Source organism: Anabrus simplex, chromosome 4 (genome assembly GCF_040414725.1).
Source record: "Anabrus simplex isolate iqAnaSimp1 chromosome 4, ASM4041472v1, whole genome shotgun sequence".
NCBI lineage: Eukaryota > Metazoa > Arthropoda > Insecta > Orthoptera > Tettigoniidae > Anabrus > Anabrus simplex.
The window spans coordinates 12,741,512-12,766,013 of NC_090268.1; the positions used below are offsets into that span (position 1 = coordinate 12,741,512).

General features: G+C 44.3%; 1 protein-coding gene across 1 annotated transcript in view; it reads right to left on the reverse strand.

Annotated features, from left to right (window-relative positions):
• Window positions 1–2,773: 2,773 nt before the first annotated feature.
• Window positions 2,774–24,502, reverse strand: part of LOC136872119 (uncharacterized) — a 665,288-nt gene continuing 643,559 nt past the window's right edge. Inside the window, exons 16-17 of the mRNA XM_068227340.1 lie at window positions 14,502–14,646; window positions 2,774–2,951 (exon numbers count right to left, since the gene is read on the reverse strand). Of these exons, the coding sequence (XP_068083441.1) occupies window positions 2,774–2,951; window positions 14,502–14,646 (323 nt within the window). The remainder of the gene's footprint in view (window positions 2,952–14,501; window positions 14,647–24,502) is intronic.

Consider the following 24,502-nt stretch of genomic DNA (forward strand, 5'->3'; position numbering starts at 1 on the left):
ACTGAAGTAACCACCCCTCTAAATTATAATTTGGACCTTTTATATCGTGTGTATACGACAGTGTTTAAATATATTGCCAGGGAGAACAAAAGTGACGAAGGTGACTAAAAATAAAAAGAGAAGAGAAATAAAACTTATTCCAAAGCCAAGCTAGTTGAAGGAGAAGAAGTGTAATAACACAAGGAAGCCATGTTTTATTATTATACAGGGTGTCTAAGAATAAGTTACAGAAAATTTAAGGGAATAATAATATAAGAGAGGGTCCGTCATCCGTTTTTCCTAAGCCTTTTGCTTAATCGCCAGGGACTGCGATGTAGTGCACTGAACTCGCAACGGAACGTTACCAGTGAAGAGTATTAACATCAAAATTCAAAATTACCAAGGGGAATGCATGGGTCCGCAAAAACAAAAAAATGATCAGAATCTCTTCTAGTGAACAGAGTACAGACATGAGAGTATGACTAATGAACACACGGTGTCAGCTGCGCAGCTGGCAAGCAGTACAGTAGCGAGCATTGCGTGACTGAACACATATTGGGGAGAGGAGTGGACAAGCGGGTGCAGCCCGCGAGCAGTACAGTAGCGAGCATTGCGTGACTGAACACGTATGGGGGAGGGGAGTGGACAAGCGGGTACAGCCCGCGAGCAGTACAGTAGTGTGCATTGCGTGACTGAACACATATGGGGGAGAGGAGTGGACAAGCGGGTGCAGCTCGCGAGCAGTACAGTAGCGAGCATTGCGTGACTGAACACATATGGGGGAGGGGAGTGGACAAGCGGGTACAGCCCGCGAGCAGTACAGTAGTGTGCATTGCGTGACTGAACACATATGGGGGAGAGGAGTGGACAAGCGGGTGCAGCTCGCGAGCAGTACAGTAGCGAGCATTGCGTGACTGAACACATATGGGGGAGGGGAGTGGACAAGCGGGTACAGCCCGCGAGCAGTACAGTAGTGTGCATTGCGTGACTGAACACATATGGGGGAGAGGAGTGGACAAGCGGGTGCAGCCCGCGAGCAGTACAGTAGTGAGCATTGCGTGACTGAACACATGTGGGGGAGGGGAGTGGACAAGCGGGTACAGCTCGCGAGCAGTACAGTAGTGAGCATTGCGTGACTGAACACATGTGGGGGAGGGGAGTGGACAAGCGGGTGCAGCTCGCGAGCAGTACAGTAGCGAGCATTGCGTGACTGAACACATGTGGGGGAGGGGAGTGGACAAGCGGGTGCAGCTCGCGGGCAGTACAGTAGTGTGCATTGCGTGACTGAACACATGTGGGGGAGGGGAGTGGACAAGCGGGGCATAGGGAAAGATAAATTGAAAGCATAATTTCTTGTAACCTTTTGCGTTTGTGCCCTGCGCTGCATGAAACACATTAGAAAATGAAATAAAAGGTATCAAATGTTCATCATATGTACGATACATAAACAATTAACAGAATTCAGTTACCACTAAACATATCTGCTCAATGGCCTAAGGACTCTAAAGTCGAGCAGGGAAGGCCCGGCCTGTTACTCAAAAATATAGATAATGTTAAGAAGAGATTTGGCATTAATAGCGGTGTACATTTCTGATTCACCTATCAAAAGACAATAACAATAATGTACGGATCTACTTCCGATTTATTTTTATTAGCCTGCATCGTAAACCCTACAGTATTCCGTTCTAAACAGACTGTCAATAAAATGTTTACTTTCATTGCATGAGTTATGTTACATGGGTATGTCATTTCAGTGATTACTGTGATAACCGACATGCTGTATAAAACCAGTGCACGTTGCTCATGCGAAACCGGCAGGAGTTTTACTATTAGTAATCCAGTTTTGTAACCCAGTCGGTTCAGGATACCTTAGCGCACGTTAATAGTAAAGAGAATATGGATGATCCTGGCATGATGATCAGATGTCGCTCAGGGATACGCCGCCAGTACTACCAAGGTAGCATGTGAGCGAGCGACACGTCAGTATACTACGATGGCGCACCGCCCGACGTTTTCAAGCAAGAGAGCTTGGCCGGCTACACGCTGCATAGGCTGACACAGAAGTTGCTCACGCCTGAACTTACATTTCTTTGTCGATTTTCCGGTGAGCTTTCACTAGGAGGAAATAAAAAAATTCGAAGTTGGATTTTTGTTTCAGAACACTATGTCCTCTAACAATTTCCGTAACTTTACTTCAGACACCCCGAATATCCTACACTGCTATTGAAATTATTCGCGTATATGAGCATATCTAGCATCACTTAAATGATTCATAATAAGTGTTGGGTAAGAAAATTTCTCCAGTGAAGGGCATTTTCCCGTCTGGAGATCGAGGTCTTAAGCGCTCATCTCCATAGATGAAGATGGAAGACCTAATTTGTTTTCCATTTTCACGCACTTTCCTTCATTTTACTTCCCCCGAGAAATTATAACACAGGAGGGTTGCCCAGTTGTACTTCCCTTTCAAAACTAATAGTCACCACCATCACCTCTTAAGGCGTCAGCGGTTTTGGTATATGCCTTCCTAGAGACGATTGTTTTAAGATATATTTTCCTCTAAAGTCATTTCCACGTGTCACACTCGCTTGTTGAATGTAAGGAGGATCTCTGATGTAACTTCCCAAATTTAAAATTGTAATTGGGCAACACTGGGAATTTGACTTGAAAACGCCTCCAGTTCCAAACTTGTACATCATAACTTAAACTGTACTCCAGTGTGCTCTTAACTATGTACACAGCCCTTTTGCACTTCAGATGTTTTCCAGTTGTGTTGGCGTAGCGCTAACGTTGAGTTCTACGTGCTCATCAGCGTGCTGCAAATCAGCAAGACGACCGCTCCCATCCACGGAAGCGCCGTGAGACTGCTCCCAGCTCGAGGAGCTAGAGTGGGGGACACCCTGGTGTTGGCTCGAACTATCTGCGAGTGCCACCGAATGACATACTCAGGAGCTGTTCGGGTCATGGCACGTAACCTGGAATAGGAAACATTGTGTTAATATTGAATACAAATTGTGTATAAAGGTATTATACACTGACTGACAGAGCAAATGCAACACCAAGAAGGAGTGGTCAGAACTTTATGCCAATTGCAGGGTAGACTGACGTCACTGAGGTATGCTCATGATGTGAAATGCGCCGCTGTGCTGCGCACGTAGCGAACGATAAATTGGACACGGCGTTGGCGAATGGCCCACTTCGTGCCGTGATTTCTCAGCCGACAGTCATTGTAGACCGTGTTGTCGTGTGCCACAGGACACGTGTATAGCTAAGAATGCCAGGCCGCCGTCAACGGAGGCATTTCCAGCAGACAGACGACTTTACGAGGGGTATGGTGATCGGGCTGAGAAGGGCAGGTTGGTCGCTTCGTCAAATCGCAGCCGATACCCATAGGGATGTGTCCACGGTGCAGCGCCTGTGGCGAAGATGGTTGGCGCAGGGACATGTGGCACGTGCGAGGGGTCCAGGCGCAGCCCGAGTGACGTCAGCACGCGAGGATCGGCGCATCCGCCGAAAAGCGGTGGAAGCCCCGCACGCCACGTCAACCGCCATTCTTCAGCATGTGCAAGACACCCTGGCTGTTCCAATATCGACCAGAACAATTTCCCGTCGATTGGCTGAAGGAGGCCTGCACTCCCGGCTTCCGCTCAGAAGACTACCATTGACTCCACAGCATAGACGTGCACGCCTGGCATGGTGCCGGGCTAGAGCGACTTGGATGAGGGAATGGCGGAACGTCGTGTTCTCCGATGAGTCACGCTTCTGTTCTGTCAGTGATAGTCACCGCAGACGAGTGTGGCGTCGGCGTGGAGAAAGGTCAAATCCGGCAGTAACTGTGGAGCGCCCTACCGCTAGACAACGCGGCATCATGGTTTGGGGCGCTATTGCGTATGATTCCACGCCACCTCTAGTGCGTATTCACGGCACGTTGAAAGCCCACCGCTACGTGCAGCATGTGCTGCGGCCGGTGGCACTCCCGTACCTTCAGGGGCTGCCCAATGCTCTGTTTCAGCAGGATAATGCCCGCCCACACACTGCTCGCATCTCCTAACAGGCTCTATGAGGTGTACAGATGCTTCCGTGGCCAGCGTACTCTCCGGATCTCTCACCAATCGAACACGTGTGGGATCTCATTGGACGCCGTTTGCAAACTCTGCCCCAGCCTCGTACGGACGACCAACTGTGGCAAATGGTTGACAGAGAATGGAGAACCATCCCTCAGGACACCATCCGCACTCTTATTGACTCTGTACCTCGACGTGTTTCTGCGTGCATCGCCGCTCGCGGTGGTCCTACATCCTACTGAGTCGATGCCGTGCGCATTGTGTAACCTGCATATCGGTTTGAAATAAACATCAATTATTCGTCCGTGCCGTCTCTGTTTTGTCCCCAACTTTCATCCCTTTCGAACCACTCCTTCTTGGTGTTGCATTTGCTCTGTCAGTCAGTGTATTTGGAAAGAATCGTATACACTGGTCAAAATATATTGGAGAAGCAACGTCTGAACCGAACGTAATTTGCAACACCCAATGGCTGAGTGTAGAAGGCATAGCAATATTAATTTGATGATGACGTTTGTTGTTTAAAGGGTCTAACAGATAGATAATAGGCCCCTAAAATCTGAGTTTGAAACTCACAATATACGGGAACTATCCATGGCCACGTACCGGAATCCTTTTATCGAAGGTCGTCTGACAAAATGACCAGCATTGAGGCACTCATCGCACCGAGCACCAGTTTGAAGATCCCCGTGTGGTAAAACACCGTGTCCTGCTGCGTGAAGAAGTCCCTAATTGCCCGCTGCTGACCATCGTTGGCGTCTTCGACGTAACCGAAGACGTTATAACAGCATGGGGCGAGGGTGGGAGTTCGAGTGCCTCCTACATGAGTTGGCGTACCTTCAGCGGGACGACCTGTGCATCGCGGAACTTGGTGCACCATCCACAACGGTTCTTTTCGACAGACATGCTGCCCTACACACAGTATTCATTCTCTGATGAATGTTCACCGCTGTTTGTCCTTTGGCAGCCAAGAACAGAATAACAGCACGTTGGTCCTGTTTGGACGTATTTGGTGATAAATCCGCCATAGTTCACGTGGTTGCATTTAACGCACGCGCCTCCAAACGACACCACTGCCACACTAATCCCTTTGTTTACATGTTCGTGTATATATATACCCGCATCAGAGTCGCGCTACGTTGCATGTCTACTGCAGCGACACCCTTAAAGAGGAACTTTTTGATCACGCCTTGTATTACTTGAGTCTAGAACTAGGGAAATCCAAAAGAAAGCAGCACGATTTGGTTTGAGATAAGCTGCAGGAATCAGCGGCATGTTCCGGGCTGTCAGGTGGAATGACAGTAGTAGACCAGTAATCTTGAGTGAAGTTTGTTAAAGTAAAAATATCAAAATCTCTCTATATAAAAGGCTATCTCCGACTGGCTGTGATCAACACCCAGCCAAAACTACGCGACATAGAGAAATAAAACTTTTGGGGGTACATTAATATTACAGTGTAGGTGCACTCCGTCGCTAAGGGGGTTAAAAATGAGTACATCTATATCTCAAACCCTTAACAGTTTACAGACGTAAAAATTGGCATTTCGAATCTACTTTAAAAGTAAAAAAACCTGTATAGCTTTGTTTTCGTAAAATTCAATTAAGGGGACAGGGGTTGAAAATGGCGAAAAAGTGGTTAAATACCTTTTATGAGGATACTTATATCTCAGAAACTGAAGATATTACAGACATGAGAATCGAAATTTTGAATATCCTTTAAAATAAATAAAGCCGTATTTTTTCGGACAATCCACTTAACGGGGACGGGGGTGAACAAGTGTGAAGGTTAGGTGAATTTTAAAAGTGAGTGTACCAAGAGTATATCCAAAAAATGTAACATATTGCAATCGTGAAAAATGGTATTTGGAATCTCCTTTATAAGTAAAGGAACACGTATATTTTTGTTTTCGGTAAAACCCCTTAAGGTGGAGGGGGCTAAAAGACTTGAAAAAGAGATAGAATTTTTTAGGATACTGCTATCTCAAATACAGACTGTCACAGGCGCGAAAATTGGTATTTGGAATCGTCTGTAAAGGTAAAGAAACACGCATAATTGTTTTTAGAAAAATACGCTGAAGGGGATGTGAAAAAGGGGGTGAATTTTTAAAATGAGCATTTCTTACAGCATATATAAAACATTTCACAGACGTGAAAACTGGTATTGTTATCCTCTTTAAAAAATTAAGAGACACGTATTTATTGCTGGAAAACCACTTAAAGGGGGTATAAAGGATTGAAAATCCGTTTGAATTATATTAATTAGGATATGATATCTCAAAAGAGTAGATCGACCAGGTCCATACGCTTCGTAAGGATGTGTACGACGGTAAGATGTTCGCCGCAGGTACACACGGGAGGGGGTTATCCTTTCAAAGGATGCGAGTGACTCAGGATACCGTGGCCGATCCGAAGACGACATAATACCAAAGCTTCCCTCCGCGAAGCCCGAAGGGAAGTCCTCCATACCTTCGTTGTTCCTTTTATCACTCTCAGCTTATTTGGAAGTGAAATGAACTGCCACTCCATCTCCCAATAGGACATAATCAGATGTCCCAGCTGAGTGCGAATATCACTTGCTGGAACCTCGAAAGGCAACGGGGGCAGTTACACTGCCCCCTTGCCAGCCTGATCTGCTAATTCATTTCCCTCTACACCCATGTGGCTTGGGAGCCACATAAACGTGATTCTGGTGCCCGCATTCGAACACCTTCCAGCAGGTCCTGAACCCGCTGCACCAGAAGGTGCCGAGGGAAACAAGTATTAATAGACTGGAGTGAACTCAAGGAGTCAGTACACAGAAGAAAGTGCCAGCGTTCAATGTACAGAGCGTACCGCAGAGCTTCACAGATTCCATAGAGCTGTGCTTTGTACACACTACAGGTTTCCGGTAGAGCAAATAGAAACCTATCATTGTACACAACGAACGCACAACCCACCGTCGTTTCTGTCAGTGAACCATCCGTGTAGATGACGACTGAACCTGGATATCGGCCAACAACGGACAGGAAGAGCCTCCCATAAATCGAAGGGTCGGTGTTTTCCTTCGGGCCAGTGTGTAGGTCCAGGATTATTTCAGGTCGCCGTACTACACACGGAGGTACCCCACTTGGTTGTCTGACAAGGCAAGGAACCGATGGTACGTGAAAGAAACGGTGACTGCTATCCAATCGTATTCCAACCGGCTGCGTAGCTCGAGGACAAGCAGCGTTCAGCAAACGGTTGCCATTGTTGAACACGCAAGGATTGCTTGGATGAAGTGGCATCTGTCGCAAATATGCAGTATAAGAAAGAAGCATTTGCTGGCGCCTCAGGTTTAAAGGCGGCACACCAAACTCAACGAATAGGCTAGCTATGGGGCTTGTACGAAAGGCTCGCGTCGCCAACCTAACTCCGCTGTGGTGGATCCTGTTAAGCTTCGCAAGACCGTTTGGTCTTGCTGAGCCATATGCGCACTGCCGTAGTCTAACCTGGATAAAGTGTGTGCCCTGTAAAATCGTAGGAGCATAGTGCTGCTAAGGAACTTCAAGCTCTTAGCTCCCGCACGTGTGGCTACCACAATAATTTACTGTCAAAAAGAGCTCAAGAAATCGATAGTGTCAACTACGGGAAGAGCGACATTTCCTAGAGAAAGTTCAGGATGGGGGTGAAGGGTACGTTGAAGACAAAAGTGGAGAACAAAGGTCTTTGCGGTAGAAAACCGAAAGCCATGTTCTATGATCCACTGCTCCACCCTCCTAATAGCTTGCTGTAATTGTCGCTCTGCGACTGCCATACAGCGCGAGCTATAGTGCAGAGCAAAATCGTCCCCATAAAGCGACAATATTGCTGCTGAACCAGCAGCAGCGACATACCGTTTATGGCAATCACGAACAGAGTGACACTAAAAGCCGATCCCTGTGCGACTCCATTTTCTTGAACGAGGTATTGCTAATATGTCCTCCCTATCAGGACACGAAATAGACGGAGGGACAAAAATTTCGCAAAAAATACCGGCAAGTCACCTCGGAATCTCCATTGATGCACTACTGAAAGGATACCATATCGCCATGTGGTGTTGTAGGCCTTCTGTAAGTCAAAGAAAACAGCTACCAAATGCTGCTTGCGGAGAAATGCATCCTGGATAGAGCTCTCCAGGCGTACCAAGTGGTCAGTGGTGGAACAAGTGGGTCGAAAACCGCACTGGTACTCGGACAACAGTCCATGTTTCTCCAGACACCACACAAGTCGGCGATATACCATCTCAAATAGCTTACACCAGCAGTTTGTAAGACAAATTGGTCTGTAACTTCCTGCATACTTAGAATCTTTGTCAGACTTGAAGACAGGAATGACGATGCCCTCTCGCCACTGAGACGGAAAATCACCCTCCATCCAGATTCGGTTGAACACATGAAGGAGGTATAGAAGACTGTCCTCACTAAGGTGTTTCAGCATCTGGTTATGGATGTTGTCTGGATCAGGAGACGTGTCCTTGCAAAGCGCTAATGCGCTGCGGAGTTCCCACTCCGCAAAGGGCACGTTATAGTCCTCTGAAGATTGAGTGGCAAAACTGAGGTGATGACGTTCTGCCTCCTGCTTCAAAGCAAGGAAATCACGATGGTACTTCCCGGAGCCAGACACATCCGCAAAATGGCTAGCTAGATGGTTAGTAATCGAGAGTGGATCAGTGACGATGTTGCCTGCAATGGAAATTCCCGGTACAGAAGATGACCCTTGGATACCCGAAATACGTCAAAGTTTAGTCCACACTTGAGATGATGGAGTTTTTGACGTCATAGGTAACACATATCCTCCCACGAAGCTTTCTTACTTAGGCGAATAAGGACTCGCGCCTTAGCGCGGAGTTGTTTAAATGTTACCAAGTAGGCCACAGTAGGCTGTCTACGGTAACGTTTATGAGCTCGACGGCGTTCTTTGATAGCTGCTGCTATTGCTCCGTTCCCCCAAGGAACGAGTTTTCTACAAGGAGGACCCGAGAAGGACGGACTAGACTCCTCAGCAGCAGCAAGATTAACTTGGGTGATGCAAGTAAATTCCTCGCCGACGGTCCGAATTATATCATCGTTAAAGACAGCTAGCGATGTGTGTACTTTGGCTAATCAGCATGTTTAAGAATTCATCGAGGGGGAGCCTCTACGATTTATGTTTCAAGAAAGTAAGGATGATGGGAAAATGGTCACTGTCACAGAGATCGTCGTGTGTATTCCATAGAAACAGCGGAACCAACGTTCGGCTGCATAGACTTACGTATATGGGAGAATATGTGCCGTAATGTATACTAAAGGGAGTTGGTTCCCCTGGGTTCAAAATACATAAAACCAGCTCTGTAAATAACCTTTCCAGCTCTCGTCCCATGGGGCAAGACGTCCCAGAGCCCCATATTGGGTGATGGGATTCTCTTTCCCGCGGATTGCGTAGTAAAGCGTACTGGAGTCGCACATTGTCTCCCGCGGGTTGCGTAGTAAAGCGTACTCGACTTTCAAACTGACTTCCTCTGCCATCTGTCTGATAAACATATAACTTTTTGGAACCAGTGAATTCCCTGCGCTTCCTAGATACCACTGGCATGCACGGAATCCTATAATAAAGTGCTCTTTTATACGTTTTCTTAGATAGAACAGACAGCTGACTGAATGTAAACACATTGCAGCAACATGGCTGCTCATAACGAGTTGAATGCGGAGGATATTTGTTACAAATTAGATCAATATGTTGACAAATGCAATGGTAGTGAGTTTGAAGTTGTAGGTATGATAATAAAAATGGTATGGGAAGCATTTGGGACAGGATATGAATCTGAGAGAAATCGAAATATGGCTCAGAACAGGAAATGTTCATTCAGGTGTCTCCGTTTAAAATATTAGGCCTACTTGTAAAAACATAATTATCAGTTTTAATTCTTCAGTTAATTCTGTTTCGGACTTTGAGCCTCTACTTAATTACATAATATCCTATTCCAACTAATGTCAATTTATCTTCCAATCCCATTCAGTCAAAAATTGTTTATAGTTTGTATGTCCGAGAGGAAGCACGATTTGCTATCTAAATATCTTCATCCGACTGATCCTGAAAATGAAATAAATTGGGAGATTCAGGGTGAATTCCTGCGTTCTCTGCATTATCAAGAAAATACAAGCCCCATAATGTCCAGTAATTTAGACTGACTTCAAGAACAAGCAATTTAACATTATGCACAATATTGGATGCTTCCTGATGTACCATTCTGAACTGGGGGGGGGGTTGCGTGTGATTAGGTTATCTCATTGTATCATTTTAGAATAATTATAGTGTATTTTACATTGTTACAAAATTTGAAACTGATATCTTAAGTGGTTTTTACAGAATAAATTATTTAGTGAAGGTACTCCACAACAATACCTGACAAGCAAATTATTACTCTAGGTTTTGCCCGACAGTGAGTCAAAGATATTCCGTGGGAAAGGGTTAAAATATCCCAACAAGATGAAGGGAGGTGGAAGCTGATCTATCAGATCAGTTACATCATTTATGTTAAGAGGCTGGCCTGGTGGAAAATAAACGTTGCACACTGTTGCTATGACAGGCAGAGGTACCCGCACCGCAATTGCTTCCAATGGGGTCCTTAGAGGAACCTCTTCACTGTAAGTATCAGAACGGACAAAAATGCCCACGCCACCAGACGCCTGGTGGGCATAATATCGTTCTGTCGAGTATAGTCTGAAATTTCTCAAGACCGTATGATGAGCAGGTCTGAAGTTTGTCTCCTGAATACAGACTATACTCGCTCCGTACTCAAAATGAGCTAACTTAGCTCAGAAAGATGCCTTTCATAACCGTTACAATTCCACTGTAACAGTGCCATAGTGTGGACTATAAAAGGACTGGTAGGTTGCGAGTGACAAGATGCTCGTAAGACTAAACACTATCAAGATCTACATCCGTCGATGTAGATGACAGCGCGACGTGCATCCCGTCATCGACAGAAGGCGGGGATGACGTCCAGATCTTCGACGCTTTCCGGGGACGGGAAATTTCCCTACGAGGAGAGCGCGCAGGTATTGGAGCAGGAGTAACTTCTGGCGCAGACTATTACCCTCCAGCTGGAGGGCATGATTTCTCCTTTGCAGGGGAAGTTCTAGAACGCCCGGCAAGGGCGCTCTTCTTCGAAGCCTTCTTTTCGGGTTTAGATGGGCTGGGAGTTGATTTCCCAGCCCTGGTCGACGATGCCTCCGCCGGCTCTTAGGGGGTTATATGCATCTCTCGCCTTGTTCAAGATCTCCCAGTAGTAACCAGCATTGATTGTGCATCGCAATGCAAAAAGTCAATGAGCAAAATGCTTCAGCAGTCGGAAAAACCGCTTGTAAGAACCTTGCCAGCTGACAGTCGAGTCTTGGCTTTCGCTGGGACTGCCTCCCCTTTCATCCGCCACTACGTTTGGCTTGTTAGGACTCGGGAATGTAGTGACGCGCCAGCGTTTCGTCGCAGGTGACGAACCAACTCAAAACTGCATCAACATCTTTCCCAAACCTTGCTGTAAGCCTCTGACAGACCACCAAACGTCTCAACTTCGATTTTCGGTCAAAAAGTGACGTGCCAATCTGGAACGCACCTTACGGAACTATACGTCGTTGGTGATGACCACTTAACAGCTTCTGACCTGTTTTGCAATTTCTGATACATTCGCCCGTCGATTGTCATTTCCGTCCGTAATGCTGGTCCGAGGACGGCGATTCCTTGAATTCTTTATGTCAGGCAAACACACGCGTCCTTGACAATGTTTGATCACCTCTCTCTGGAACATTTCCGTGGCTTGAACTCCTTCACGAGCAAGACATTGTATAATTTTGCGTTGCACAGTGGAAGGGTGCACCTGTTGCTCCGATATCGTGAGCGTCACTGATGAAGTGGTTGGAAGTTCGTAACGGCAGGTTCTCCCCACTCCTAACGGCCCTACTCAAGCGCACTAGGAGCGCGGGTCCGGTCCTACCAGCTGGTGATGCTCAGGAACAAAAATCCCGTTTATATTTCATTGACCTGCGTATATTCCAGTTGCTTCCACTAATCCTTATAGAGGTTCCTACTGCTTCTCCAAGCCTGCCAATTCTTCTCGGAATTTTTTATTTCCCGACTTTTCGTTTTAGTGGTGGCGACTATCGTGTTACGAGGATGTTCGTCTGGGGAACAGTTCCTATATCCAGACTCAACCGGGTAGGGGAGTTTTGAAGAAAATTGGGTGCCCCCTTGCCTTCCGCCACTCAAATCGGGAAGGGAATTATTCATTACAATGACAGGCCTTTCTTATTAATGCCCCACGAACCTACTACGCTGGCGTACAAGGGGAAGAGGTGATACACCCACGTGGCGCATACCAGGTGGCGGATAGCGGTGTCCTAACTGGCTTGCCGGCAGGATTGAGGGAAATAAAATACCTCTCGCGGACCAAACACACTACCAGGTGCGGTTGGGGGACGCACATGTAGAATACACCCGCTGTATCCCCTGCCTGTCGTAAGAGGCGACTGAAAGGGGCGACTTGGCGCGGACATGGATTACGGTTTGGTGTAATGTGTTAGACCTCCTGTGGATGGGAGCGGTTGAATACATTCACAGGTAATCCCTGCCTGTCGTAGAAGGGTTATGTGGCCATGGTCCCCTCTTTATTGTTTTATTGTGATTTTGAGGGTCAGTTGTAGACCATTTCAAATTTCTTATGTGCATGCTGCTCGGAGATGGGTCTCTTACGTGTGCGGATACGCCCAAAAGCCCGCAATGGACCACCCAGGAACCTTGCGGGTGAGAGCGCCATGTACCCGGGCAGTAGTATCCGCCTGACAATACAGCCGAATGCCAGAATCGTCAAATATCGGACCCCGGGCAGTACCTGCTATGAGCAGGTGGGTATTGCCTTGGTTGCTTGGTTCGGCTACAGAGACCCCTGATCGGAGTGGGTGGCATTCGGGGAGGATGGTTTTTGGCATGGCTTATAACGAATTTGTCCACCCCAAGGTGGTCCCCCCACCGAAGTCTTTAACCTTTGCTTCCCTGAGAGGTTCAACGCCCTGGGAATATGCGCAGCGTGAACGAATGGGGTCCAGCCTCCCTAGGTTTCTGGTTGTTACCAGAACCGATGGGCATTATTTTAAGCTGGTGAAATCGATCCTTTTTAGTAGACACATTGAAGGCGTCTACGGCGAACTTGAGGATCTTAAGAAAATGCGCAACGGTAGTTTACTTTTGAAGACGCGCACAGCACTGCAAGCCGATCAGTTGCTTAAGTGCGACCACTTTGGCGAAATCCCCGTCAAAGTGAAGGAGCACAAATCCTTGAATGTGGTTCGCGGAGTCATTATTCAGCGCGACCTTATTTTGAACGCTGACGACGAGTTGATGAAAGACATGAAGAACCGTGGCGTGACACACGTCCGGCGCATTACGCGCAAGGTCAACGGTGAAGACGTTCACTGGTGCCTTCATTGTATCTTTCAAGTTGTCAGTGTTACCAGATAAAATCAAGGTAACAACTTACCGTTGCGATGTGAGGCCGTACATCCTAACTCCAATGCCATGCAATCAACGCCAGAGAATCGCACATATGATATTTCGCTGTTCGAATCAGTCTGTATGTGGTACATGTGGACGAGTAGCTCACGGCGCGGAGGAGTGCACAACTCCGTACAAGTGCACTAACTGCTCTGGTATTCATCCCCCTCGGGATCGGAACTGTCCGACGTATCTGAGTGAGAAGAAGATCCAGAAGATCAAGACCCTGGATGGTCTTTGCTACCAGAAAGCGCGCCGTAAGTTTAATTCCACGAATACACCTGCCCGTACACTCCATTATAGCGTGATAGGTCCGAGTCTCCCAGGTTCGTCCTACACGACATCGTTACATGCGCCTAAGGCAACTGTTTCTCCACCGCGCAACGTCGCAAAAAGTAAAAGCTCGAAGGGGGAGGTCAACCCCATCTATTCAACCTATTCAACAAGTGATCCTCCAGCAAGACAATACCAGGCCATATACTGCAGCTCTATCGGTCTCAAAACTACAGGAAATACACTGGAATCAACTCGATCATCCTCCTTACAGCACGAACTTATCGCCATGAGATTTCCGTTTACTTGGACCGCTTAGAGAAGCTCTAGGAAGGCAACGATCTGAAGATGACGAGGGCGTGGAGGTATTCGTGCGCAGACGGCTCCCGACTCAACCAGTTTCATTCTACGATGCTGCTATAACAAGCCTTCCTTCTCGCTGGGAAAAATGTATTTCCAAAGCGCGAAACTAAGTGGAAATATAAATTGTAATTGTCTTCTGTTTTTCAATATATGATTTAAAAAATAAAATCCAGTTTATATTTCATTCGCCCTTAGAAATGACAAAAGATACTAAAAGAAAACAAACCTCGATTAAATCATCTATTATACAGCAAATCTTTCCTAGACACAGCAACACAAAAATGGAGCCAGTGCCATTACAACTCCTACCTGAGCAGCACGGTGTCCAGTTTCCACGGAAGCGAGACCTCTTTGATGCGATCTCTTGGACAGAAGGTGTGCAGCAGCTCGCCAAAACCGTCGCTGGAGTTCTCATCGTATCTGTAGACACTCACGTTCCAGGCTGTACATGGCCCTGTAATACTGACATCACTTAGAATTTTGCCTCGATGAGAAATACAATTTCTAAAATGGTAAAAGAGATGAACAGATGTATATATATTTCTATTTGTTCCACGTCACAGCGAGACGGATATGCCTTATGGCGACGATGGGATAGGAAAGAGCTATGAGTGGGAAAAAGCGACCGTGGCATTAAGGTACAGCTCCAACATTCGCCTGATCTGAAAATGGGAAACCACGGAATACCATCTTCAGGGCTGTCGACAGCGGGGTTGCAAACAACTACCTCCCGAATGGAAGCTCACATCTGAGCTCCTGTAACTTCATGGCCAACTCGCTCGCTAGATTTATAATAATAATAATAATAATAATAATAATAATAATAATAATAATAATAATAATAATAATAATAATAATAATAATAATAATAATAATAATAATCCCGTGGGGTTTTTTGCCTGTTCCCCTATCGGGCGCGTCCCAGGTGGCGGATCAGGGGGCTCGCCGGACTTGTCCGGAGGGCTTGAGGGAAATAAAATACCTCTCGCGGACCAAAAACAGGCACAGCCAGAAAACATCTTGAGGCAACCTCTGAGGCTCAATACCTTAGTTGTAACTATGAGAGAGACAAAGATCAATCTCCCCATTATCTTCAACTTACTAGCATGATGGCAACGTCAGTTGATGATACTACTACCCCAGCCCCTAGCATTCATACTAGGTTCTCTCGGTCATCGGATTCTGGGGGACCGAGAACATCATGCGGGAATGTATCGGAGCTTTCCAAATCTCTTCGCCCAAAGGAAAAAACATTTTATTGGCACTTTAAACATCAACACGCTTCGCAAAATTGGAAAGTTGAAGCACTTAACAGACACATTAGACCAACTCAACATCCAAATTCTGGCACTCCAAGAAACTAGGTACAGCGACGAAAATCATTTTGAATCAGGAAACTATAGAATTTATAAAGGTAAACCAGCTACCCTCCTCCGTAACAAAATATTACAATTTGGCGCTGGTTTTGCAGTGAGAAAAAATATCACAAATTCGGTATTATACTTTACATCTCCTTCTGAAAAAATTTCGCTAATGACAATCTAATCAGGAAACAAAGCTTATACACTAATCAATTCACATGCACCTACAAACAATCACAATCAAAAAGACCCACATAAGGTAGATGACTTCTAGGAATTACTAGAAGAAACTACAGCCAAAATTCCAAAACATCATGTCAAAATTCTGCTGGAGGACTTCAGTGCACAAATTGGCAAAGAGAAGAAATTTAGGACCACTGTAGGACTTTACCCTGCTCACAAAAGAACAAATAAAAATGGAGAACGTTTAATTGGCTTCTGCGATAATTTCGATCTAAAATCGATGTCAACCCATTTACTGGCACTACCACAAAAAAAATGACATGGAGATCCCCGAACATGCATTTAAGAGAATTTCAACTAGACCATGTGGCTATTTCCAAGAAAAACCAAAAAGAAATTATGAACTTTAAAGTCAAAACGGGAATTATTGACTCCGACCACCACCTATCTCTCGTTAAAGTAAAGTTTAAACCCAGCAGTAAGAAAACCAAAACAATCAGAAACCCAAGAATCGACCCTGAATTTCTGAGACAGAACTCAGACAATTTCCTTGCGAATATCTCCAACGATGCTCCTTCAAACTGGCTAGAACTCAAGGACACACCCTTGACAGCTTCACAAAACATCAGCAAACCCCCAAGGAAACGCAAACACAGGTGGTGGAATGACACCTGTGACAAGGCCATAGAAGTCAGAATTAGGTCCTGGTTAAACTGAAGTCCCCATAAAACAGATCAAAATCGTGATGAATTCTTCAAAACACAGAAACAAACCTCAAAAATCATCAGATATGAAAAACAAAAATATGATAAAAACAGACTGGCGGAAATCAAAGAAGATTTCAAGAAAAACAATACACGGAACTTCTACAGAACATTCAGAAAAGAATTATCCAATTACCAGGCACCTAGTCTCTGTTTCAAACGTACAGATGAGACTTTGGGAACAAGTAATAAGGGAAATTGTGAACTCCTAGCAAACCATTTCATGGACCTTTTAAACTGTGAATCTCCGAAAGAACAATTCACCTATGAAGAACCAACACCTAATCCTGATTCAGAACCCCCCACATTACAAGAATTCAAACAAATAATCAGAGATTTAAAACAAAGCACCAGGAGAAGATGGAATAATCGCTGAAATGTTGAAAATTGGTGGTGACAAACTGGCCCAGAGTATTCAAAAAATCTTACAGGACATCTGGTTTTCTGAAGAAATTCCGGAGGATTGGAAATGTGCATTGATTCACGCACTTCACAAGAAAGGAGACCAATCAGATATTAATAACTACAGAGGAATTTCTCTCCTCTCACTCGTATATAAAATCTTCTCTAAAGCTCTACTTAATAGATTAGAGAAACAAACAGACCACCTGATCGAAGATTATCAGGCTGGATTCCGAAAAGGGAGATCCTGCGCAGAACAAATCATAAACCTAAAAACCATACTACAGATTCGCGAAACCAAACAAACAGTAATCACCTTTGTTGACTTCAAAAAGGCGTATGATTCCATAGATCGGCAGACCCTGTTCAACATACTAGAGGAATTTTAAGTCGACAGGAAAACGAGGGAATTGATTAAACAAACTCTGACCAGCACAACATCAAAAGTTAAGTTCTTGGGAGAAATTTCTGAACCGTTCGAAATCAGAACTGGTGTCCGACAGGGAGATGGACTCTCCCCACTACAATTCAATTTAGTTTTGGAAAAAGTGATTCGTGAATGGAGAAAAGAAACTAAAGGTATAAACATTGGCAGACTTCTTAAAGACAAAAATTCACCTTGATTGCTTAGCTTTCGCAGATGACCTTGCGATCCTTTCGAACAACAGACAAAAAGCAATCCATTCCATAGAAAAATTGCATGAAATAGCCGCAAAAACCGGACTTCAAATTTCATTTGAAAAGACGCAGTTTATGGAAGGAACTAAATCAAGATTCGACAATCAACCATTAATCACCAAATGTGGAATCATTTCCCAAGTAGACAACTTCAAGTATCTAGGTGAAAGTATTCCGCCAGCAAGGTTAAATCAGGAAGCTAACAAAGAAAGAACTGCTAAACTGCAAAGGGCTTACAAAATCACATGGAACAGATACAACAAAAGATGTATATCAAAAAATGCAAAATTACGACACTACAATACAGTCATCAAACCAGAGGCAATTTATGCATCTGAAACACTGATCAATGGCGGCAGGTCACAAATGGAAAGCATTGAGAAACAGGAGAGGAAAATTCTCAGAAAAATCCTAGGACCAAAGTTCGAAAATGGAATTTTGATGAAAAAGAAACCACACGAAATTTTTCAATTCACAGAAAAAATCCCAGATACCATCAGACAGAGACGACTAAAATTCTACGGGAACCTAAACAGAATGGATAACAACAGGCTGACAAGAAAATTCTGAATCTAGCTCTAACCCTGAAAAACCGCAACAATTGGTTAGCAGAAGATCTACAAGAAATAGGTATTGAGGACGAATCCATTCAAGATAGAATGAAATTTAGAAGCTTAGTAAACAAACATAAATTTGCAGGGAAACCAACAAGAAAAAAATACAGGCTGGACAGAAACACGCAGAAAGGAACACAGTGAAAAAATGAAGAGATATTGGGAAGAAAAGAGAAGAAACATTGTGCAAAATAAGTTCAAACGCGCTCCACAGTTGGGCACAACGAATCAATAACAATAATAATAATAATAATAATAATAATAATAATAATAATAATAATAATAATAATAATAATAATAATAATAATAATAATAATAATAGCAGGCGAGTTTAGGGGTGCGCAGACGTGAGCTTGCACGCGGGAGTAATGAGTTGGAACCCCACTGTCGGCAGCTCTGAAGGTGGTTTTCCGTGGTTTCCCATGTTCACACCAGCAAATACTCGGGCTGTACGACGTCCTTCTCACTCCTAGGCCTTTTCCATCCCATCATCACCATAAAACCTATCTGTGTCGGTGTGACGTAAAACAAACTGTAAATAATAATAATAATAATAATAATAATAATAATAATAATAATAATAATAATAATGCTAATCAGTCCAAGGTTATGGGGAGATCGGTGATGATGATGTTATTGGTTTTACGTCCCACTAACTACTTTTACGGTTTTCGGAGACGTTGAGGTGCCGGAATTTTGTCCGCAGGAGTTCTTTTACGTGCCAGTAAATCTACCGACACGAGGCTGACGTATTTGAGCACCTTCACATACCACCGCACTGAACCAGGATCGAACCTGCCAAGTTGGGGTCAGATGGCCGGCGCCTCAACCGTCTGAGCCAGTCAACCCGGGTATGGGGAGATCAACCGTAGTTAATCTCAAAAGTTTAAAGTGCGAAAATTGAGTTTGTATGGAAAAAGGAATCACATTAAATCTATCAGGTTACAGAAAAAATCACAGACACAATCAGGAAACTACGATTACAATTTTATGGTCACTTGTATAGAATGGATAATAACAGACTCACAAAGAAAATTTTAAACTTAAGATTATCAATGAAAAATTACAATAATTGTCTAAATACAGAATTGAACACAGCGAGAAGATGAAGAGAAGTAAAAGCGCCAATAAATTCAAACGCTCTCCTTAGTTGGACATAATCACCGTACAGAGAAGGTTATACGTACATTACGCTAAACTGGTCACTGATCGTCACCTAGGCCAAGGGACCACTAATCAAACATTCCGAGTCGCTTGCATTAGTGTGGCCAGTGCCACTTTGCTCCTCCTCTAGTAAACAGTCACGTCGGCTCCCTCATTTTTATTATCATCATCATCATTATTATTAGTGTAGTTCAAATGGCCTAACATCTAGGACATACTGCCCCTGATTGTCGGCTACCCATTCAAGCAGTTACCTCACCCAGTCTAACTTCGGCTCAATTTCAGGGATCAAACAGATCTAGGAGTTTCAATGTGGTGATGACATTGAAAGTAATATTGTTAGTAATTATGACAGCATCGAGGTCGCAGGAGTAAGACGATCAGCTGTTCGTCCACAAGTAGGAACAGATGAGAATATCCGCCCAATGTATGAACATGCTTCTTACGAACTTACAATCCCTCCTCAAAAGTCCGACGTTGGATACAGACTGACTGAGGCAATGAGCACTCAGACTCCCTCAAATCTTCCACAATACCACTTACCACAAAGCCTATACAGAGTAATAAATACAGATTTAAGAATAATTAATAAATTGATAATAATATGTTCTTCTGGTATTCGGCTGTGCGTGGTCAGACGGATACTATTGCCGAGTACACGGCGCTCTCACCCGACTAGCAGCACTCACATCGAATTTTATATCGGTCTATAACTAACACCCAAAACAAAAATAGAAACAAAGAAGGGGCCCTTCTGCGACAGGCAGGGGTTACCAGACCCCGCCATCCACAGAGGGTACAACTCTTAGTACCCACATCCGTGTGTAGGTCGCCCCCTCTTAGTCGCATCTTACGACAGGCCACTGAAAGAGGAAGTCCCAGAGTCCCTAACTTGTGAACGTTAGTAGGACAGAGCCTCCTCACTAGTGACGGGATAATCGAACAATAAGTATTCGTTATTCGATTATTTCATTTGAATGAATGAAGCAGTAGAATAGTGAACATTGAAATGAAATGGCGTATGGCTTTTAGGCCGGGAGTGTCCAAGGACAAGTTCGGCTCGCCGGTTGCAGGTCCTGTAGGCAAGCTGTGCGTCGTGATGAAGATGAAATGATGGTCCTCCGTGCCAGCGAACTTAACTATTTAAGGTTAAATTTCCCGACCCTGCCGGAATCGAACGCGGGACCCCTTTGACCATAGGCCAGCACGCTAACCATTTAGCCATGGAGCCGGACATAGTGAATATTTTTTCCATCCCATTATTTTTTCGATTATTCATTCGGAACTCCATTCGAATGAATGAGGCATCGAATAGTGAATATTTTTTCCATTCGAATATTTTTTTAATTTTTTATTGTCCGTCCTAGACTCCATTAAAATCAATGAGGTATTCGAACAAGGAGTGATGTTACTGAGACAGTTAATTCACTCATGTATTTTCAAACACTTGGAGATACGTTTGGCAAAAGTCGTATTTCTGTTTATCATAAGAGTTTATATTGTACCATTCTATTTAATAGCGAGAATGGATATTTAACGCAGTAAAAATATTGCGCAATAGGACGCCGCTTGTGAGGGCGTGATGCTATACAGAGCGCTGGAATCGAGAAGGTAATTCCCCAGGCAGAGTATGGTTGTGTACGAGTGAGAAAGAGTATATGTGGAAGAGAGAAAGAGAGATAAGATTTTGTTATGGGAAGTCCCAGCGCCAACCTAACAGAATTTGAAGCGAGAGCAGACAGGGTCACCACACTACGGGAATCGAACCCTAATTTGTATAATTGGAGGTTTCTCAGGAAAATAAAAAGATAGAAATGATTGCCAGAATTTTACGAAGCCATACATACCTCAAGGTTTATTAATATATAATTAGATCAATAAACACGCCACAAGCAGAACCACCGTGGGAAGATCTGGGGTGGCCGCATTCCAGACTCAAGATGTTTCTCGGTGGATTCCCGGGCGTCCTTTGGTATGTTGCCTCCTATAAGAGCTGAGAGTTATGGAAAGGGGCATCCAGTCGACGATCATATTGCTGCCAGTACGCGTCGCGCGTCTGCCTAGATTGCGCCAGAAACCTTTTGTTCAGAACAAAGACAGTCAGTAGTTATTGCAGTGCGGTAACTTTGATCCAGTGGGTCGGTGATCCACAGAGTTACGGGTGGTAGATTCATAGCTGTGACAATGTTCAGATACCTATCAGTGAGGTCGCATGTGGCTAATTGTATAGGCAACAAAGGAACGCCGTACTTATAGACTCCGATGAATAGCGGTAGGGGCGAAGCTCCCGAGGTGCCGAGGAAGTGTGGACAATAGGCTAAGGAGGTCTGTATCCATCCTCGGATAGGCTTGTGAATCCGAATTATGCGGGCATGAAAACACAATAACTGAGTAGATAGTTTCCTAGGGCTGAAAATAGTTTATGGCATAGTGCACAAGTTAGTGAGTATTCGGTTATACAAGGATTGAGGACAAGGAGTTGTGATATTGCAAAGTGTTAGAGCTGTATGCTAACTCAACATAAAGGAAAGTCCAGAATGATGCGTTGTGTTTAAAGTGAACATTCCATTGTAGTAAGAGGTCGAGACGTATTCCGAGAGAAGTGAGGTGCAAGAACTTCAGAACGTGGCTTCGAAGACGCTACCTTGAACGAGGCATCCCTCAAGAAGAAGACAGCACCATGGACCAGCGGGACGGGGAGACCGGACTCCAAGAATCGACCCTGGACGAGACCTCTACCATGATGGGCTAAATCACTATAGCCTACCCGGAGGGGGAGAAGAGAAGGTCATCGTAACGAGATAAGTGGACCATGATTTTCTAGACATGTAACAGAATTAGGGAGTCACGCAGAGATAGTAGAGTTAAACTTGTAAATATTAATATAGGATTTGATTGTGGCCCATCAGGCTGCATATTAAGATTGTTTGATATATCTAAAGGGTAAGGGTAGATAGATTGGTTTTTTCCTCTTTATGTAAAGCAGACAATTAGGTAATCTTGATAACACGGCAAGATGTAATGTGCCATGCGGATATAAGTTGCTTGAGTGTGGTAGACGGGATATGTCTTTGTGTCGGTCGTTGGATACGTTTTTCTTTCTCTTGTGTGATTAGGGTACTTGGATAATCATCCTTTCATCTTATGGGGAAGGGCAGACATATCTGCGTGATGTTAGGTGCGCATGCTGATTGTATTTTGATCACGTGCTTGGCTCTATTTATGTAACTTAGATGAACGTGATCTGTAACGCAGGTGGAGACATTAATGTTATTTGACTCTGTGCGACTCTGCCAAACATGGGCTCGAACCTCTGACCCCAAGGTCACTGTGAACCCGTCGTATATATTGACGGTAATGATTTCATGGGATAGTATGGTAGAACACTTTATAAGATATATTGCGGCTCGTGTGGCCTGTTAATAAAGCCTGATACGTTGAGGGAGATTTATTTCCTCCACTCATTTTGTGGCCATTTGCTGCGCTATGCGAAGAAGCATAATAGCCCTTTGTAAAGGGAGCTGTGAGAGCGCAAGATGCAGGGTACGATGTCTGGCAGTAGTTTGTTTACATTTTTTTTTGTGGTATGGGCAAGGCTCTTGCCGAGACAGTAGAGGTTAACGTCCGGTCTGCTCACTGCGAGGGGGTTGGCACAGCCATCTTTGTATTGCCCGGGGGAAGGTCGTCTTTTCCTTTGGCAGAGAAGCTTTTTGGGGACACTGTTGCTTCATTCATTTGAACGTTTACCTCCCTTTCTTTCTTTTTTTTTTGCATTCTTATGGTTGCGTATTACACTTAATGTAATCTTGCACGATGCAATTGTAATGTTGAGTCCATCTGTTGACACAAAGTTCTGCTTGGTGGTCGTGGGTTCACGTCCAGGTAAATATGTAATATAGGGCGGTAGAGTAGGTTATCTGAGGTTACTTTTATACTTATTGCGCTGCTATTTTTGTGTATATAAATATCCCGATATGGGAGGAAACTTTCATAATAGCGCTAATTTCTGCGGATATCCTGAATTCTACCATCATGTCATTTTTATGCCGTAGGCATAGTGATGCTGTTTCCATGTGGGGGACACATCCGTTCTTTCTTGGTTCACAGATCGACAAACCTCAGCAGAACGTCATCATCCAGATTGTATTTGCTTTGTTTTCTTTTTAAATTGTAGATGTGAGCCTTTGGGGCATTTATTTGGGCACTCCGGGTGCAATCATTGTAAATAATTTGAGATGTGAATACAAACTTATGCTCAGATATTCTGGTCGCAGCGAAAGTGTTCCTTATTTCGTAGTTTAATGTTATTATATGAGTTCCCCATGATCCACTCGTCATAAGAACCCATTTGTCGACCATTTCTGCCGACTGCAGCTGAGCTGGTGCCCGTATGCAAGAACAGGTGAGCAGGTAGGTATGATCCTGCAGTGTTGATGTGCCCTGTAGGGTACAATATATTCGCTTGTTTCAATCGATTTTCCATCCGACACAAAGGAAATGACACATACGAATATTCTATGCGATACAACTGAATGATTGAAACAAATTCGATTGTTTTATTCGACTATTTAAATAATCGGATGGATGTTATTCGATTATCCAATCACTACTCCTCATTATCCGACCTTCCTTTGCCAACACTTGTTCTCCTGACATCCCGACGGTATAGCGCATGCGAGTCCTTCATCTTCACGCCCTTCTCGGCCCCTTCATTTCTGATGATGATGCTTGTTATTTAAAAGGACCTAACATCTAGGTCAACGCCCTCTAATGGTTCTAGATTAAACTAACTGCAATTATGATTAAAATTTTGGAAATGTAAGCACTGATTAGTATTAAAAATAAAAGACGGTGAAAAAACTAAAATAATCAGTGTTTCTAACTCGCAATACCTTATTTTCTTGTAAAATTACATATAACTAAAGTAAAGTAAGGCTTTGCCTTGAAGTGAAACCTTATTTATATCATTCAAATTGAAAGTAAAAAAACGCATTAACATACACGAACGCTAAATAAAACTGTTAATAGAATAAAACACAAACAATAAAATATGCCGGCCCCGTGGTGTAGGGGTAGCGTTCCTACCTCTTACCTGGAGGCCCCGGGTTCGACTCCGGGCCAGATCAATGATTTTTACGTGGACC